This window comes from Ambystoma mexicanum, chromosome 3p (genome assembly GCF_040938575.1).
Source record: "Ambystoma mexicanum isolate Mex_15411 chromosome 3p, UKY_AmexF1_1, whole genome shotgun sequence".
In the NCBI taxonomy this organism is placed as follows: Eukaryota; Metazoa; Chordata; class Amphibia; order Caudata; family Ambystomatidae; genus Ambystoma; species Ambystoma mexicanum.
The window spans coordinates 46,437,286-46,456,438 of NC_090925.1; the positions used below are offsets into that span (position 1 = coordinate 46,437,286).

At 44.3% G+C, this 19,153-nt stretch overlaps 1 protein-coding gene across 2 annotated transcripts in view; it reads right to left on the minus strand.

Moving 5' to 3' along the window:
* LOC138580117 (arginine-glutamic acid dipeptide repeats protein-like) overlaps window positions 1-19,153 on the minus strand; it is a 259,197-nt gene that overhangs the window by 86,409 nt on the left and 153,635 nt on the right. For both annotated transcript variants that reach the window (XM_069650395.1, XM_069650394.1), the window contains 2 exons: window positions 14,069-14,101; window positions 1,249-1,290 (listed from right to left, as the gene is read on the minus strand). In XM_069650395.1, the coding sequence (XP_069506496.1) occupies window positions 1,249-1,290; window positions 14,069-14,101 (75 nt within the window). The remainder of the gene's footprint in view (window positions 1-1,248; window positions 1,291-14,068; window positions 14,102-19,153) is intronic.

Here is a 19,153-nt window from a genome sequence, read left to right on the forward strand (position 1 = left end):
TTGAATCTAGAGTTAGCTCCAGGCTTCTTGGAGTCTGTCATCCTAGTACTCAGGTTAAGCTATAATACAAATTAGGCGGTAATCAGCAAAGGGACAAAAGTCAACCCTCTCTGAGGGAAGAACTATTGCCCAGCTGACAGCAAACTGGCAAAAATAGCAGACTCTTACCACATCAGGAGGCGCCCTGCAGCCTCTCTGATCCCGGTCAGCACTCTTCTGCGTCCTCTCCGACCGTATAGAGATCTGCTGCAGCCGGCAAACAGAGCTGCCCGTAGTGCCTGAGACGTGAGGTGGGATAACAGGGTGTGAAGCGAGGGTACTGCTCCCCAGGATCACAGCGCCCCCATGTCTCACCACAGAAAGGCAAACCGCCACTGGCAATGCAGCAACATGCAGCAAACCGCCGACGAGAGAGGAGAAGGAGATCAGAGGAAGGAACCTAGCAGGAAGCAGGAAGCCGAGTCAAGCCGCACGGTCTGCCTACCGCCGCTTCCGACCCGCGGCCAAACAATGGCCAATGTTTCACACTAAACAAGCATAGGGGCTGTATGGTGCAGATTGCAGAGAAGCAGGGATTCCCGATGGAGCTTCTGTGACAACTGAATCCATTACTTCTTTAATTAAGTCTCTGGCCATGGGATATCACAATATTTTGGAGGTGATGTATCCCAGCCTACAACCTTTGATTCCCAACTTGCATTACACCTACCTGACCTTGCCGCTACCAGGCTTTAAGAGCCACCTCTACTTTTTCTGTCTTTGTCTACTTAAATCATCGACAGATGTTCACGATGGCAGATATCTACCATGTAAATCATCGACAGAGTTTAATGATGGCAAATATCTACCATGGCTTCATTGTGTTGTTGATTGTTTGCAAAGCTCCCCATCCATTATTTACATTGCTGTATCAATTTTCCGATCCATGTGCTATGCTTTTCATGAGTATTTGACTTGTACCTGACTTGGCTTTCACAAACGGATTTGGATTCATTTCTGTTTTTGAGCAATGCACACCTCCACCAAAAGAATAAAGAGAGCATTAATGTATGAGTTGTGGGGAACACAATGACCAAAAGAATGGATCTAGACACTAGGGTGCCCTCTATTAATCATACTTTGAGCAGTAGCTTTGATTTTAAAAGGAATGTTGTGCAGTTGAATAATGACCATTTTACTATGGGTCGAACCCGCCAATTGCAGACCACCTGGTCTCTATAACATACTAGAGTGAATGACAAGACCTACATGTGCAAGTGTTCCATCCGACTCACAGCATCAGAAGACGTTCTGAAAAAAAAAAAAATAAAAAAGAAATAGATCATATTTCCAAATAAATAAATACATATTTTTTCTGTGTTTGCACCTGGACCATATCTTAAATTACACACTCACAGTTTATGTTTAAGAACCACATTCTTCCCAAGGCATCCTGGGACAGAGTCCATTCCCACTGCAACACAATCCTGCCTCATGCACCCCAAAACTAACCCATTGCACATAATCACTATCCTGATAAATATATATCAATCCGACCACAGCTCACCAAAGTACTACCTCATGCACCACCAAATGTATTCAAAGTACATACCCAAAGCAGTCCAATTCTTATCCTGCCCCACAGCATCATGCCAGCCTAGTTTGTCCCATGTATATAAGTCCCATGTATATAATATGGCACTCCAACATTGGGGTCAAAGTGCCCTAGTCACCTCCCAGTGTATGCCAATGCTGCTCAATACTGCCTAAAGATAATTCTAGTCTTGCTCAAAGTAACTCCACTCCCTATTCAAATAACAACTATTGCACCCCAGGTTATGGATAATTGTTTTCTTAAATCTCCTGCAAATTACCATATGCATCCCAAACCCCTCACCAAGTAGCATCATATTCTGTAACAGCAGCCCCCTCTTCCTGTCACAAACCCACAATCCCACCCACTGTTCCCTGTCTTACATCACACTTCTAGATTCTATCCAAATTACACAAATCCCACACCCGGTATACCTGGGCTAGTGGCCCAGTCCCCCACAAAGGTATCTCAGCCCTACCCAATCCTCCCAATCCTTATTCTGCCTCTCCACATCACACATGCATCCTAATCTAGATTACATGCTCTGAGATGATAATGTTGATGCATACATCCCCAATTACATACAAACAACCAATATTCTACACTGAAGAAGCTCAATGTTCCCAAGGAAACCTTATCATGTTCCAAAGAAGCACAAACATGTCCAAAGCCATTACCATGTGTGCTCAAAGACACGCCAGTCCCAAACAAGACACCTAACCCTTTCCCTGCTAAACAACCCACACCACTACCCCAAGGAACCTCAATGTATACACACATGCCTATACAAGACAACCTACAGCTTTGGATGCTAACCAATCCCACACCCCAGCTAGAGGTTATCACAATACTATATTGTGAAAACAAAATCTAATGCACTCTAAGAACACTTGGAAATCCTGCAATCAAAGTGCCCCAAACCTATCAGGCCAAAAATACACCAGAACTCCCCCCAAGGAACCCCATTCCTGCTTAAACCCTTCAATCCAAGTCCTGCCCATTGGAATCAACCCCTGGCTCTGTCACCCCAATTACATCCAATGCATCTCAATCTTGCCACAGGGCACCCCAATGCCACCCAAATCATATCCTTTCCCATAGTACTAACCACTGCCTCAATCACCTAAATCACATTGAAAGCATATCAATCCTTGCCTATTGCATTCAAATGCCACCGAATGTACCCCTATCCCAGTCCTGTCACATAGCATAGACCCCTGCCCCAATCACACCACAATCACATCCACTACATCCCAATGCTGCCCCAAAGCACCCCAACCCTACACAAAGCCCCCAACACCATTCATTATCTGTAGTCATCCCTCTCCCTAATGACCTTAATCATATTCAGTGCATCTCTGTTCTGCCTTAAGGCACGCCAATCCCCAGCCTGTCTCATAGCATCACCCTCTGACCCAATCACCACAATCATGTGCAATGATTTTCAACCCTGCCCCAATGCCAATCAGAGAACTCCATCCCATTTCAAGGTATCTAACTTAAACATGGGATACTAGTTGTGTATCCCATGTTACAGCAGTTACAGAGCAATTATATATTACATAATCTATTTACTGTAGCTCTCTGTCAACACTGATGTTCCTTTCATTTCATTTATTGTGATTTATATCACACTTTCTCCAAAGCACCATTACAGCATTTAAAATAACAGGGCTACAATCATAAAAGAACAATGAGATAAGTAAGTCCTGAAGAAGCGAAACAGGATAAGAGATACGTTTTGAGAGGAGTACGGAAGAGATTATAGGTAGACGAAGAACGAATTAGAAGAGGAAAGGAATTCCAATGAAAGGGTGGCAAAAGAGAAAAAGAGCAGAAAAGGGATGAGGCGCAGAGGGGTTTGGGAATAACCAGCCGATACGTGGATTCAGATCGAAGAGATCTCTCTGTAACGTAAAAAGAAATAAGAGAAGCAAGATATGGAGGAGCAATACCGTGAAGACATTTGAAAATAATAGAAAGGCAGTGGAAGAGAAGACAAGACTCAGAGGACAGAATAACAGCCGAACACAGTGCAGCAGAAATAGAAGAGGGAAAAGACAGTTGAAAAAGTATGTGAATAGCAGAATTATAGATAGAACAAAGAGGAGCGAGTTGAGTGGCGGGCAGCCCAATCAACAGAGAAGAAAAATAGTCAATGTGAGAGAAAATAAGAGTGAAAATAAGACGCTTTGTGGCTTGAAAAAACAGAAAAGATTGACCGCGACCAAGATTAAAATGGATAAAGTGACAAATTATGGGTATTGAGTGAAATGGGGGAAGAGTAAGAAAGAGAAGAATCAAAAATAACTCCAAGATTACAAACTGTGTATGAAAGAAGTGGATGAAAGAGGGGATGGGGACGAAGAAGGAAAATAAAGATCTTCAGTATTGGAAGAGTCCAGGTGAAGAAAATGAGAGGCCATCCAAGCTTGGATGGCAGAAAGACAAGCAGAAACATTGGAGTGGAGAGCATCATTGAACTCAGAACAAGAGAAAAAGTTGTGAGAAATGTGCGCATGGCAGGACACATTGTATGAAGAAACAGGTGAAAAGAGAGGAATAGTATAGAGAGAAAATAAAAGAGGGTCAACTACCAAATCCAGAGGGACACCATAGAATAGAGGAATGGGTGGAGAGAGCTGGCCCACCCAGGAAATAGAATAGGTATAGCCAGAGAGATAGTATTTAAAACAGGTGAGAAGAGAATCCATAATACCCAAAAATTAAAGTGTGGATAGCAGAGTGGGATGATCAACCGAGTCAAAAGCAGCAGAAAGAGCAAGTAGAATAAGAATAGAGGAGAGTTTATTATGCTGAGAGTCTGAGGCATGCAACAAAGCAGTCTTGTTAGAGTGGCCAGGTCTAAACCCAGATTGGAGTAGAGGAAGGAGAGAATGAAGATGAAGAAAGGTCAACATTTGGGAGTAGGCAATTCTCTTTAAGACTTTAGAAAGAAAAGGGAGTAACGAAATAGGGAGAAAGTTAACAGGTAAAGACGGATCCAGTGAGGATTTTTGTTTAGAATAGGAATTACAGTAGTATGTTTCAAAAGTGCAGGAACAAGCAAAGAAGAGACAGAGAAAGATTAACTCTAGTAGTAAGGTAACTGAGACTATTAGGATGGACTAATGGAATTAGTAAGAAAGGAATAGAATCAGACAGAGATGCAGTTGGATGAGCACACGAGAGAAACTGGGAAACTGAGCCGTGTCAATATATGTAAGAGGAGAAAAGGCTGTTAAGGAAGGGTTGAAAACAGAAGGTTATGGCGAGGCAGGGACTAAGGGGCAAGAGGAGAAAGAAGACTTTCATACTGAGATAGGTAGGAAGATCAGAAGCAGAGAGATGTGAGGATAAAGAGGGATTGGGTAGACAAGGGAAAAGAATGAAGTTAAGGAGCTGGTAGAGCAGGTAGAGCCGACGAGGATGCTTTGAAAGAGAAAAGGTCAAAGATGAGAAATATTGCCTTTTGCTAGACAGGAGAAGATAATCATACAAAGTGTGAGCAGAGGACACAAGATCATGGACATGGAGGGAATGAGATTATTTCCACTGGCACTCAAGTTTCCGGGGAGAATTACGAAGAACAAGAGCATGCATAAGCCGAGGACGAGGAGGTTTATGTGAAGGAGTAAAAGGATAGAAGGGTAAAGAGAATCTAGAGTGAATGTAAGCGTAGTTTGGAGAACATCAAGAGCAGCTTTGGCTGTTAAAGTGGGAAAGGAATGATGGAGAGAAAGAGAAGAAGTCTGAGCAGAAACAAAAAAGGAAGAATCAAAGCATCAGAGTTCACTACGCAAAACATGTTTTGTAGAAGGAGGTAAAGTTGGAGGGGGAGAAGATAAATGGAAAATGACAACAGAAACAGATCTGAGGAATATACAGGATAAGAGGAAACAGAGAAATTACAATGAACAGATGAAGATATAAGATCAAGAGAGGAACCGGAGGAATGTGAAGGTGGAAAATCAAGAGCTAAACGTGGTAGGAATCCAGCAGCGGAAGAAAGACAAACAAAGAATGAGTAGAATCAACATGCAAATTAAAATTTCTGAGTACAAATATTGGAGAGATAGAAGGGAGAACCGAGGAAAGTAAAGTATCAAAAACTTATATAAAATAGAGAAGAGGGCCAGGAGGGTGATAGACTGTTAAAAAGAGATTGACTGACGTTTAAGAAAGTGAGAAAAGTGATACTCAAAAGATGAAAAACAGGTAGAGGGGACAGGAGAAGACTGGTGTAACCAGAAGAGTGAGAAAGAATGCCTAGCCCACCACTCCGGCCAGTGGGGCAGGGTGTATGAGAAACATTAGAGGAAGAGGTAAAGAGAGACTATGTTAAAGGATGAAGTCCAGGTTTCAGTAAGACAAAGAAAATTAAGGTCTAGTCACTGAAACAGGGCAAGAGTGACAAGAGATTTGCTGGACAACGATCTAGCGTTACAGAGACTAATAGAAAGAGGAACAAGAGACCATGTAATGGTAGGGGCAAATAAGATTGCAGACTGCATGAGGGCAGGATTGGTGAGGTGATGAAGCGTTCAGAAATTTGAACAGGAATATGGCGAGACAATGAGAATAGGGGGAGAGCTCAAAATTAGGCATTAAGTAAACAATGAGATCGCTAGTAGCATTTTGAATGAGGAATCCAGTCACATCGGGAAACAGGAAATCTAGAAACATGGTGCACCAGGTGCGAACAGGAGTAGTCAAAGCCCTTAGAAGGCTACCCTTTGAAATGTGAAAGCCCAGGGCTTAGGATGCCCCAGAAGCACTTCCTGAAATAGTGGTGAAGTGACTCTCACATGACCACTCCTACACATCCAGCGGGCAGGGCTGTACATGGGAGCACGCGGCAGAGGCAGTGATGTCATATTACATAGTCCAGTTACTGTATCTCTCTGTCAAAGGTGGTTTTGTTCTCTGACACATTCAATACAATTATGATCTAAATCACGGTTTATGTATTTATTCACATTTTTCAAAGATTTCATTTATTAACTATTTTATCAATAATCATGGCAGGTTGTCAGGTGGGCCAGAACTCTAATCCATTCCTTAGATCTGCTACAAGGCATCTTAACAACACTGTAGTTGGGAACTGTGGACTTCAACACCCATAAAGTAACATCCTAAAGGCTTTTATAATTTTTAGAATGTAAGCCCCACAGGAAAGAGTTTAGCTGGTTTTTCAATGTCTAAATATCTCCTAGGACCTTAAACCTTACGTCCCTGTATATATTGGTTCTCCGGCGACTGGGGTGAATAATTTATCTTGGGACTTTGATCTTCAAATCTCAATGGGCTACAATTCTCCATCTCCCCAATCTTGCAGTGTCTCTTGGAATTTTGGACTCAGTATATAGAAGTTTATTCAGGTAGTCAGTCTTGCAGTGTCTTGTGTGACTTTGGATTCGAGGTCCCACTGTGCAGCAATGCTATTCACACCCAACCTCACTGTGCCCCTTGGGTCTCTGTATTTCAATCCCCAGCGTATTATTGTTCTTGGAGTCCTCAGTTTCTGATTACCACTTAGGACCTTGCATTTCAAGCTCCACACACAGTGCAACATATCTCTGGGTATTGGACTTCAAGTCCCGGGATGCAGCACTTTCTATTACATGCCACCTCTATAGTTGCTCTAGGAACTTGGAACATCAATAACAAGTATCTCCAGCATACTTGCATTAAGACAGGAGCTGTTAGCCGCACACCATGCCTGTATTGCGGTCAGGCAGTTGGGGATGAGGGAGAAGTAAGATGATGTAGTAGAGAGAAGTTTGAAGTAGAGGTGTGTGTCATCAGCATAGTACTGGAAATGAGGAGAGAAGGAGGAGATCAAGTGAGCAAGAAGAGCGAGATAGATATTGAAGAGATATGGCGATGTTCTTTATTCTTTTAAAACAGCATTTCACTGTGCGGTCAGAATTTTGAATCTAGCTGATTTTTAAAAGGACATTTTGCTCCTGAATCTCCAGGCCTGTACGTGGTGCTAGGCCGTCTGGTGAGTTCATTGTGGAGTTCTAGTCCTCCTATTTTTCTCTTGTTACCTCTCTGCCCCGCCCGCCCCCTCTCCTATTGCCCTCTCAACCCCCCCTGTATATTCTAACTGCTATTCTATCACCTATCCTCCCTCTCTCTTGGAGCCTGGGGCAGGAAAACGTTTAAGAAGGGTCACCTGACCTCCATCCTACCCCTGCCCATTGCAGACACCTACGTCAACGCATCCTCTAGGCAGACTATCACTGACATCCTCTTTTCACTCATTCTCATGACTTATGGACTACACATATGGTTTTTGTCCTTTCACTGTTCTCTTCATAGCCCATTAATGTTGGCATTAGATGGGAAGGGCTCTTGACACACTTCCCATCCTCCAGGTGTTTCATTAATGTCTATCAAAATGGCATTATCATGGCCCCTGGCTCTCACCCCAATCTGCTCCTTCTTGATAGGCATATTCCATCTCTCATTAACTTCCCCCTCTCTCCTGCCACTCCCCTCTGGCCTCTGTGCCCCCTGTTAGGGATGTACCACACCCCTGTACCCCTTCGTGAAAGACCTTCAAGGGAGGCAATCAGCTTTGTTTAGCTACCCTCAATTCTCGCTCTGCTTTCAAACATTCATCTGACATCTGTCACCTCCTCAAAGACCTTCACCATGACATCCTTGCACACACTGAGACGTGGTTCAAGGCCAGCTCTGTCACTACTTTTGACACTCTTTTCCCCGATTGCTACATGATCCTCTCCAATCCCTGGCCCACCCAGTGTGGGTGTGGAGTGGCCCTGATTTTCCGTGAATGGGTCTCTGCCACCATAATTTCTCCTCAACCCTACTCTTCCTTTGAAGGTGTGCAGTTATAATGTCGACTGCAAAAAGTCGAAAACAAAAATGTCTAAAATAAAAAATGTCGAAAAAAAAATTTGAATGTTTTTTTATATGTATGTTTTTGTGGGGTTAGCTATTAAAAATAAACAGGGTGTTGGAGGGGGAACCCCCCATTAAAAACATTTAAAATAAATAAATAAATAAACATTCACATTTTTTTTTTCAACATTATTTTTTTCCACATTTTTGTTTTCGACATTTTCATTATAAACCTCCTTTGAATGCCTTGTCTGTAGGCTGGGTGCCTCTCTACCCACTCCTTTACTCTCACCACTATCTATAGGGCCCCTGGAGCTACCCTCCTTTTTCCTCTCTGAATGGGCTGACTTCTCCTCCTCTCTCCTGACCTCCTCCCACAAACTTCTCTTCCTTGGGTACTTTAACATCCACCTGGACTCTCTGGATCTGGCCACTGTACTCTTCCATGACCTCTGTGACTATCTTTCCCTCACAATTCTTCCTTACTTTCTGACCCACTCTGCCGGACACATCTTGGATGGGCTCATCTGCACAGACAACCCTCTCTCTAATCCTCTAACTGCTCCTCTCTCTTGGTCTGATCACTCTCTCTTCTCCTCCCATATGGAGCTCCCTGGCCCCCAAGAAATTAATCTGCCCACACTGCCACTATCCTTCTCCGTGATTCCACCAATGAAGCGCGTGTCAGTCGCTGCATTTGCCTCCACCTTCATTCCCCCCTGCCCCTGCGATTGACTCTCACACCGACTCCGCATTTGCTAACCTCCATCTCTCCATCTCCAACACTCTGGACATCCTTGACCCTGTCATGAGGATCCACATGAAGCCTGCCTCCAAGTGCAAATCTTGGAATGATTCCGACTTAGCTGCTCTGAAACGCAAGTGCAGATTTGCTGAGCGGAAGTGGCAGGTATCAAGTACGTCAACTGAGAAAATGTCCTGCCGTCTTCTCCAAAGGAAATATTCAATCTCCATCTGCTCTAAGAAGAGGGCTCATTTTGAAGCCTACATCTCTGGGGTCACCAATAACATGACTTGCCAAGCCCACTATAGTCTCCTCTTCTCCTCATCCATCCCAGGCCTTCTGCACTGCACTGGCCTCCCACTTCTCTAGAAAAACTCAGGACATCCTGTCCTAACTCATCTCTACTCCTCTCCCTACCCCCTCCTCTCTTGACTCCCTCTGCCCCCTCTCGCTCTCCCCCACACTATCCTCCTTCTCTCCCTTTGCGCCAGATGAGGTCTCTAAAGTAGTTTGCTCTATGAAAGTCTCATCCAAACAGGTACTCCCCTACTCTTCCAGAACTATCCAGGACAGCATCTCTTCTCTTGCCCCTGCCTTGGATGACTTCTGTAACCATTCCTTTGCCACTGGGTCTTTCCCACAATGCCTTAAGCGCTCCCTTGTGCACCCTCTCCTACAAAAGCCATCTGCAGACCCTCCCGGCCCGGCTAATTATCTCCCTATCTCCATCACCCCTTTCCTGAGAAAATTCTTGGAGAAGTTGGACATCCCCCAACTGACCCACCACATCAAATATGCTGGCTGTCTCCACAACCACGAGTCTGGTTTCAGAGCATCCAGAGGCACAGAAACTGCTCTCCTGAACACCTGTGAAGACTTTCTATCAAACCTGGATTCCAACTCTCCCTCTGTTCTGATTCTTCTTGATCTTTCCTCTGCCTTTGCCGCCATCAAGCACGGCATCCTCATAAATTGTCTCTGTGATACTCTAGGCATCACGGACCAGGCACTGGCCTGGCTGACCTCCTTTCTCTCTAACCGACCTTCCCAAGTGCAACTTGGCCGTTTCCTCTCCTCCACCTCACTCTCTACATGCAGCGTACGTCAGGGCTTTAACCTATCGCTGTGGCTCTTCAATATCTACCTTGCCCCTCTTGTCCACCTGATTTCCACCTTCTCTACTCACTTCCAGTGTCATACTGATGATAAACATCTCTCCTTTGAGCTTCCCTCCTCTACCTCCTCTTCATCCTCTCTCATACCTGACTGTCTGTCTGCTATTCAGACATGGTTCTCTGCAAATGATCCCTGCCTTAATGCCAGTAAGACTGAGATATGTGCCATTGGAACTCCACCCCCTTCATTCCCTGCTACTCTCTGTGTGCGATCCTTGGGCCCCCTCCGCTCACCCTCTTGTGAGGCAAAAAATCTGGGTGTCATCTGCAACTTCTCTCTCTTCTTCACACCGCACATCGCTGACCTAGCCAAGAAGGCTCACTTTCAGCTTCACCTCCTCAGAGGCATTCTCCCTTTCCTCACCTTCCCCCATAAACTCAATATCTCTAGAGCTCTGGTTCTCTACAGGCTGGACTACTGCAACACAATCTGCCTCTTTCCTCCCTCCACCCTCAACTTATCCTGAATAGGACTGCAAGACTTATCCTTGGCCGCAAGCCCACGGGCTGCCTCTCCCAAGCCCTAAAAGCTCTCCACAGGCTCCCGGTAGCTGAAAGGATCACATTCAATACCCTCTGCATCATCCACAAGGCTGTCTGGGGCCTGGGACCACGCACACCCAACTTTCTCTCCCTAAATATCTCCCTGCTAGAGTCCTTTGGTCCTCTAGCTCTCTGCTGGTCAGACGGTTCTCCAAGCAGAGAGTGGGGGGTAGATCTCTTTCTTCAGCAGGAGCCTCCCTCTGGAATGGCCTCCCATCCTCTCTCATACTTGATCTGGATCTCCATAAATTGCTGAAGCTTCTCAATTCCTTCCTTTCTCCTCCTCTTTTCCTCTCCCCTTTCCTTGCTAATGCCCCCCTACTGCTGCGACTGGATGCCTGGCCCCTTTCCGAGTCACACAGGGGTCAGCCCCTCCCTTGACCTGTCCACCTCAGAATCCCTTATCAGCACTTGCCTTTGGATAACCTTCTCTGACTAAACTTCTGAGTCCGGTCCACCCCCAGCCTCGCACTACTACTCTTCTCTCTTCCCCCAGTGCACTTTCCCCTCCGGGATCCCCTTAGCACGTACCTCGGTCCTGTGAGCATCTCCCTCCCCTACCCTTCTTTCACCCTGATCTGCCTCTCCCCCAGCACTTCGTGTTACTGCACTTGCAAGATTCGAATGTCACAAGGCCTAGTAGGACTGTTTATGTTTGTTTATTCTTCCCTGTTCCCCCCTCCCCCTTAGTCTTGTGGCACCTGGAAACACTTTCTGCTGTATAGGCGGCATACAAAAGATCGATAACTAAATAAATAATGGCTTGGCAGGCTGAGTAGCGTTGGTCTGGAGAGTTTCCCAGTGGTATTTCCAGAGTTTAAGATGAATTCTAAACCTTCCAGCCATCACCTCTTTTGTTTTGTCGGCGTCTGCCGTGTCACCATATTTCTGTCGTTATCATGTGTCCTTGATGAAGGCGCGTATGGGTACCAGGCATCCTATGGTAATAATGGGCACTGTTGTGAGGTGTGCCCAGCTTGTTTGCTCATTCCAATATGGATGAGACTGTGAATGCAAGAGCAGAAGACTTGCTACCGCTTTGTTATTTTTCCTATTGCACCATTGTGATTGGGGTGTGGACAATAGTGACTTTGTTAAGAATGTAAGCAATACCATCAAGGATGCCGTCATCTTGGGCCAGGCATCTCACATCACTGTGTGCATTATATGTGCTTCTGGGGATCAAACCCTAGATTTCACTTTGTTTGTCTATAATAAATTGCTGTCAGACACAGTGAGTGAGGAAGCAAGTGCTATTTTGTCATAGAGCACTGATCAGAGTTGCTGTCATTCTGGTAGGAGGAGCCTAACAATCAATACAGAATATCAGGTGCCCGACACACCTGCACAAGGAGGTACACTGTAGATCCAGAGGTTCCTCAAAATCTTCTGGCATGGACAGTCATTGTAGGTCTTTTCTCCTTCAGCTAATCTCCAATAATCTGGTCTCAAACGTTGTAGTAGGGTTATTGATGTGCCTCCACCTTGGTAGATGTTTGTCTGCACTAAACCCCATTGACTGCCACAACTTGTTTAAGTAGACAACTTCCTGAAAATGCCACCAAACCTCGAGTGATCAACCGGAATGATTCCCCTTTGTCCATTTTTAAATGTTTAAAATGCAGGTGCAGCTTTGAGAACAGGTTTTCTTTCGTAATTTTGCTGCAAATGGAAGTTAATGGTTTGACTCAAAAGTTAAATTTCCCTAAAAATAACAGTGATCCCAAAGTGTAACATTCCTGTGCCACATACATAATTTCAAAAGGTAGATGACAGGGAGGCACAATTAGCTTCCGTCAGTACGTCCACTGTAGTCAATGGATAGAAAAATATATTTTCTAATGATCACTTTTTCCTCAAGATATAAGATTCAAATCAAAATGATGGTACATTTTCCATTTTCCTCTGGGTAAAACCTAGTATGCCTTGATTCTCAAGTAAAAATGCTCAAATGATTTACAGAAGCAAGCAGTGGGCAACAGTCTTTTCCTCCTGTAGCCAGGATCACCACTGGATCCTCCAGTCACCTTTGCATTGACAGCTAATTTTGAATCCTCTTAATTTACCACAATCGCACCATGCACACCTAAATCCCACGCCATGCAAAGGCCTAATGGCACGGAAAGGAACAGAAGCCAGGCCTGACACGACAATCTGGGTTTTCTTCTACTATCAAAATAAGTGATTGACATGCACTTGTTTTCTATGTTTTTTGGCAAAATCTATTGCTTATGAAAACTTCATGTGTTAATACATTTCCTGTCTCTACCAACAAAACAGGTACCACTGTGTGGGGACATCACGTGATCGCGGGAGCGTGTTCTCGCGAGATCTCGCGAGACGGGATCTCGCGAGCCCACGCTCCGCGGGAAAACGTTCCCGCTACACAGTGGGCGCCCTGCCAGCTGAAGCGGTCGTGCAGGAGCGCTGCTCCTGACTACATGAGAAGGAGAGTGAGTTGCAGAACTCTCACCACAGCTCCTAGGGCATAACACCACAGCCACTGGAGGCTTCATGCGGGCCCTAGGAGTTTACAGCGTGCCACCGGTGAGCACAACCCATCCACAGTGAAGCAACTGGGGAAGCGCACAGGACTTGGTCGCATTGAACAGTGAGTAAGCGCCCCGCGCCACCAGGCCGCCTTAGAACCTCTCCACTTGTTGCCAGTCAATAAAGACTGCTAGAAACCCTACAGCGTCCTGTCATCTATTTAGGCCACAACACTTTACTCTGCCACATCCAGGGATGTCCCTGCAGAGGGGGAAGGATGAGCAGAAATGCCCTGAGAGTGGGCTAATCTAATGGTTGCAACGAAAGAGAGGACCAACAGAAGAAGCAATGCACAGAAGAAGCAATATAGGGAAGAGACCGCCAGATATGTGGCCAGACCGCAGTGTCCAGGATGAAGGCTTCACGTCAGCCGTCTTGACATGCGAGATCCCACAACAGTGGTGTGCATTTAATGCAAAGGGAGAAGAGAAAGGTGTACATTTTAGCAGCATCAACGGCAATGAGGCCATACTTGTGTGACTAGCTGAGGCTGTTTCGGGAGCGCAAATTCCCATGTCATTAAAGGCCTGACCCGCAAATTGCGGGCTAATTGACAGCTTTGCATTTTAGCAGAGAGAGTCCCTTTTTCAAATGAAAGACGAAGCTTACCTTTCTAGACTTTCTACTGCATCAGTAGAATTGCTGAAACACAAGAAAACATTATATTAAAAAATAAAACTTTTGCCTGTGTAGACGATATACAAATTAGAAGCGTATGTTGGTGCTCGTTCATGACACAGAGTCCAACTCGACCCCTCATTGGAAGGCATCATGGCCCTCATTACGAGTTTGCCGGTAAGCCGCCGGTACGGCCAGCGGCTCACCGGTACACGCGCCTTACCTTTTTTGCTGCCCATTTTCCCGGTTATTCCGGGATATTTCGGGTTGTGGCGGAAACGCAAGTTCCCATTGCCATGAAGTCTCATAGGACTCCATGGGAATGGGAACACTGAAGCACCGTCACCATTACTAACGGCGCTGGTGCTTCAGTGAAAAGTCTGCCGGTAGGGGCCTGAACTCCTGGCAGGTCAGGCCTGCCGGTAGTTCATTGCTCCTACCAGCAGACTTAGAGTAAGCCTGTCCGGAAACAATGCTGGAGCCGGGTTTATGGTCTTTTCAATGAAAACTTTCCAACAAAAGTTTTTCTATAGAAAATGTTTGCATCGAAAATCCCCCCCAATGCCCCTTTTCTTTACCCTTATACCTTTATAAACCCACCACAATGAAAATTAACCCTTTACCCTACCCATATATCCATTCGATGCATATATTTTCGATTCAAAAGTTTTGTTGGAAAAGGTTTCGGTGGAAACCTTCTCGATGGAAAGACCAGATACCCCGGAGCCGCTTATACCAGCCGTTTTACCTGCATTGTTCCTGGCAGGCTTACTCGTAATGACCCTAATGTTTCCACTGTTAGTTGAAAATCAAGATTATTCACAAATTAGAACATATATTACACAATCCAGTCAGACACAGTTAGATAAAGACCAAAAGACACAACCACATGTGTCATGAATTGGCATCAAAGGCTTGTGGATCTTTACATGCATTTTGTTGGAGCATAAGGAAAGGGGCAGAGCAATACAGCAATAATGTATGATAGATTCCAAGACAATAAGTGGAAACAGGTCAAAGTCATTTTTCAGCATATCCTCTTACCCCCGACATGCTGAAAGCAAGGTACCCCATAAAAGCTACTACGTGGTAAAGTAGGTTGATCCGGCAGGAGTAAAAGGGAGGAAAGGGGCAGTAGTGGCAAAAGCACCTAATCCACCATCAAACTGCTACAAGTCAAGATATAGTGCCTTTGCCTTTTCTGGTAACGCCGGCTGGGGAAGGCTATACTCTCAAGAGGCGTGTGAATGTGAGCCAGTAGCAACCCAACCAACAAGGTAACACAGTCTAAAATAAAGGGAATGTCCGATCAATGTTCTATATAAAAATAGATATGCTTTAGACCATATGCAAAAATAACAAAATAGGATAACACTATACAACCCCTCCCCCCCACTCCCCCCGTCCGAGGAATAAACACTGAATATACACAGAAAGAGAGATGTAGAACTCTGGGTCATGAATCGTGGCTGACAACCCTGAGGCCTACGGGTGTGTGGCGCGATGATATAAGAATGTTGAATGAATAAATAAATAAATACAAACCACAATGTGTATAAAAGGATATGTTCTTGTATGCAAAAATGGAATTAATGACCCAACGGTCCCTAGGTCCCAAAACTGGATCAAGGGGGGCAGCTAAAAGTCAATAATACCTTCTTGAAGATCTTGGGGGTTCCGTACACGTCTATTTACAATACAAATCTTTATCACGTATTTGCTGCCTCAACCAATGTATTTTATCACAAAAAATCCTCCTTACCCAAACATTTCAAATCCACATAAAGTTGCCTTGTGAAATATTTAGGCAAGAACGAATACTATGAAGATTTTTTATTTCTGGTAAATGTTTTTTTAATCATAGATACATTAACTCGTTTGGACACAAAATAGATGACAAAGATGTGTCTTATAAATAGATGTGTAAGGGTATTTTTGTGTAATACAAAAATGCAATTTTTGCTAAAAAGTTGGTATTATATTAAATTATGGAAAATACATTAATTTCGATGTAAAATTATATCAGTGAGTTCCAAGAATGTCCATTAGGGTGCAGGACTCTCAGGACACTGAAAAACACTACTTCACAGCATATATTATTATATCTTTGTAAAAAAGGTCATATCATTGTGTATTACGTCCCTATGTATCCATGCCCGCTTGCGCTTCACACGTGCCTTGCATTATAGCATTGACGAGCTAAAATATGTTTAGCAACTGAAATATGTGGGCGTGTTTTTTCTCGTGCAAAATGTAATTCCTTTGCCAGGAATTGCAGAGATTGTGGGAGTCTTGACTATGAACCCTGCCTATGCTTTTTCTTTACTTATTTTTATTAATTTTTCAAACAATAACAAGCCATGTCTTTTCAGCATCATCCTTCAATCAATAAGTGATCAAAGAAGATCCATCTGATTTATTCTAGTGATCACATACATAATAGTATTCCCCCATGCTGCACCCCCTCCATTACCCTGTCATCTTCTCTTTCTGCCTATCGCATTCCCTCCCATATTCCTGCATCTGTTCTCTTGCTCGTGGGGGCTTTAGATCCGGGGAAGAGGAGAGCTCATTCGATACTTGGCCCACGTCCAGTTCCACCCCATCCTCCGAGCCTGGATTTTGATTTTCTCGCAAGATCTCCACCTCCGCTAGACTCTCGGTCTTATAGCCTCAATCTATTGCCTCGTCAATGACCCTTTGGGGAATTTCCCAAAACTTGCTCTCTGTCTTTTAGCCAAAATCATCATAAACTGTGCTATCCTATTGCTGGTCTTATCCCTTTTTTCCCAGGATCAGTCCCGACAAGCATACTTCCGGGGTACACATTTAGTTGCCTTTTAACAGCGTATTAATACGTGAAACGACTTTCTTCCAATAGGTTCCTACAATTGGGCAATCCCATACCATTGCCAAAACCCTGAAGGGCCAATACTACATTGCAGGCAATCGTGTGTTATAGAAGCATTCATGACGTGTAGCTTTGCCAGTGCCATATATACACTGTTTATAGGTTAAATTGGATTAATTAAAATCTTTCATTCCATGAAACTGTCTTCACTTGTTCCCAATTTCTTAATCCATTCCTCCTCCTAAATCTGTGAACTTATAGCTCCCTCCCACTTTTTTCTTTATGACCAGAGTTTTCCGTAATTCCGCTACCTGCCGTGCCCGAAATATGAGTGACATTCTTCCCTTTTCCTGCTTCACTGGGCTATCCTCCAGTTTCTTTGGAATAGCTCCCCTTATGCTAGCAAGTCTATGAACCACTTCCACGTATGAAAGAAATAGGCCTTTCGAGATCCCATACGTCATTCCCATTTTTCATTTATTTCATATCATTCTATTGAATTACAGAGTACCTTTCGCCAAAGGAGCTGAACAATAATAAAAATCAAAAAACAGTACAATTCACCATGTAAAAAAGGTAGCATATATAGGGGTTAAAGAGAAAAGGAGACAAACAGAGGAATTATAAATTGAACGAAGAGGAAGAAGGTGAGAGGCAGGGAGACCTAACAATAAAGATGGACAATAATGTGGGAAAAGACAAGCGAGAAAAGAAAAGTTTCGTAGAATGAAAAGAAAGATAGGGGCATGCACCACAAATGATAAAAAGAGCGCAGTGACAAGAGCAGGCAACGGAAGAAATATGAAGAGGAATGGAGAGAGAAGGATCAACAATAATGCCCAGGTTGCGTGCAGATGGTGTAAAGGGAAGAGAGGATGGAGGCAAGGAAAGAGGGGTGGTTTGGGAAAAAAAGTTGAAGCAGGAAAGAACAGAACCTCTGTTTTTGAGAGATTAAGATGTCAGAAATAAGAGGACATCCAATTCTGAACAGCAGAAAGAAACTTTGAAACTGTAGAGTGAAGAGCAGAATCAAAGGAGGAAAATGAGAGAAATATATGGGTGTCATCGGCATACAAATGAAAAGAGAGATGGAAGGTAGAGATGAGGGCAGAAAGAGGAGAAGTGTAAAGGGAGAAAAGAAGAGGCCTGAGTACCGAGCCTTGAGGGACACCATAAAGAAGATGGATTGAGGGAGAAAAATAACTAGCCCTGGTAACGTAGTAGCTCCGTAGCGAATGGTAAGAACGGAACCAATCGAGAGCAGACCCTGAGATACCCAAGGTGGAAAGAGCGGAAATGAGAAGAGAATAATCCACAGTGCCAAATGCTGCATATAGATAGAGGAGAATAAGAATGGAAGGAAGTTTGGTGTGGCGGACTGTGAGGAGAGAATTTGAAACATGTAGGAGAGCAGTCTCTCTAGAGTGAGATGGACGAAGCCCAGACTGCAGAGGAGGGAGGAGAGAATGGAGGTTCAGATAACGGCTTACTTGGGAGTAGGCAGCCCATTCAAGAATTTTAGAAAGGAAAGGTAGAAGAGAAATAGGACAAAAATTCAAAGACTAGATGTGTCAAGAGAACGTATTTTCAAGGTAGCAAGAATGAGCGCATCTTAAAAGGCAGCATTAAAGCAAGAATGTACAAAAGAGGAGTTATCAAGAAAGGTAAGGTAAGGAAGAAGATACGGATATATTTGTGGGATAAGAGAAGATGGCAGAGAATCAGAAAGAGAGGCAGTAGGGTGGGCACGAGTTAAGAGGGAAGATGTGTCAGAGTCAGCAAGGGGAGAGAATAATCAAAAGGAGTGTAGGGATGGAGCAGGAGAGAGAGAAAGGGAAGGAGTAGCAGAGGGGTGAAAGCTAAGTGAAGATAAGCTACTTTAGAAGTAAAGTTGCTTGCAAAATCGGAAGAAGAGAGGGGCGAGACAACATTCGGATCAGGGCTTTAGGAGAAAGAATATTGTGGAGGAGCTGAAAGAGGGGATGAGGGTGGAGAGATAAAGAAAGTGGGAGTTCGGAGAAATAGGATTTCTTAGCAATAAGTAAAGCAGAATCAAAAGATGAGTGCAACATAGAGAGCATAGCGAGATGAAGAGGGGACCGAGTATTTTTCCAAAGCCACTTGCCTTTACTTAGACTGCAGAGAAGGGAGATAAGACCTAGGGAGAGCCCCAAGGTTTACTAACCGCAAACAGTTCCCCTATTGCCCTACAGATCTTTTCCCCA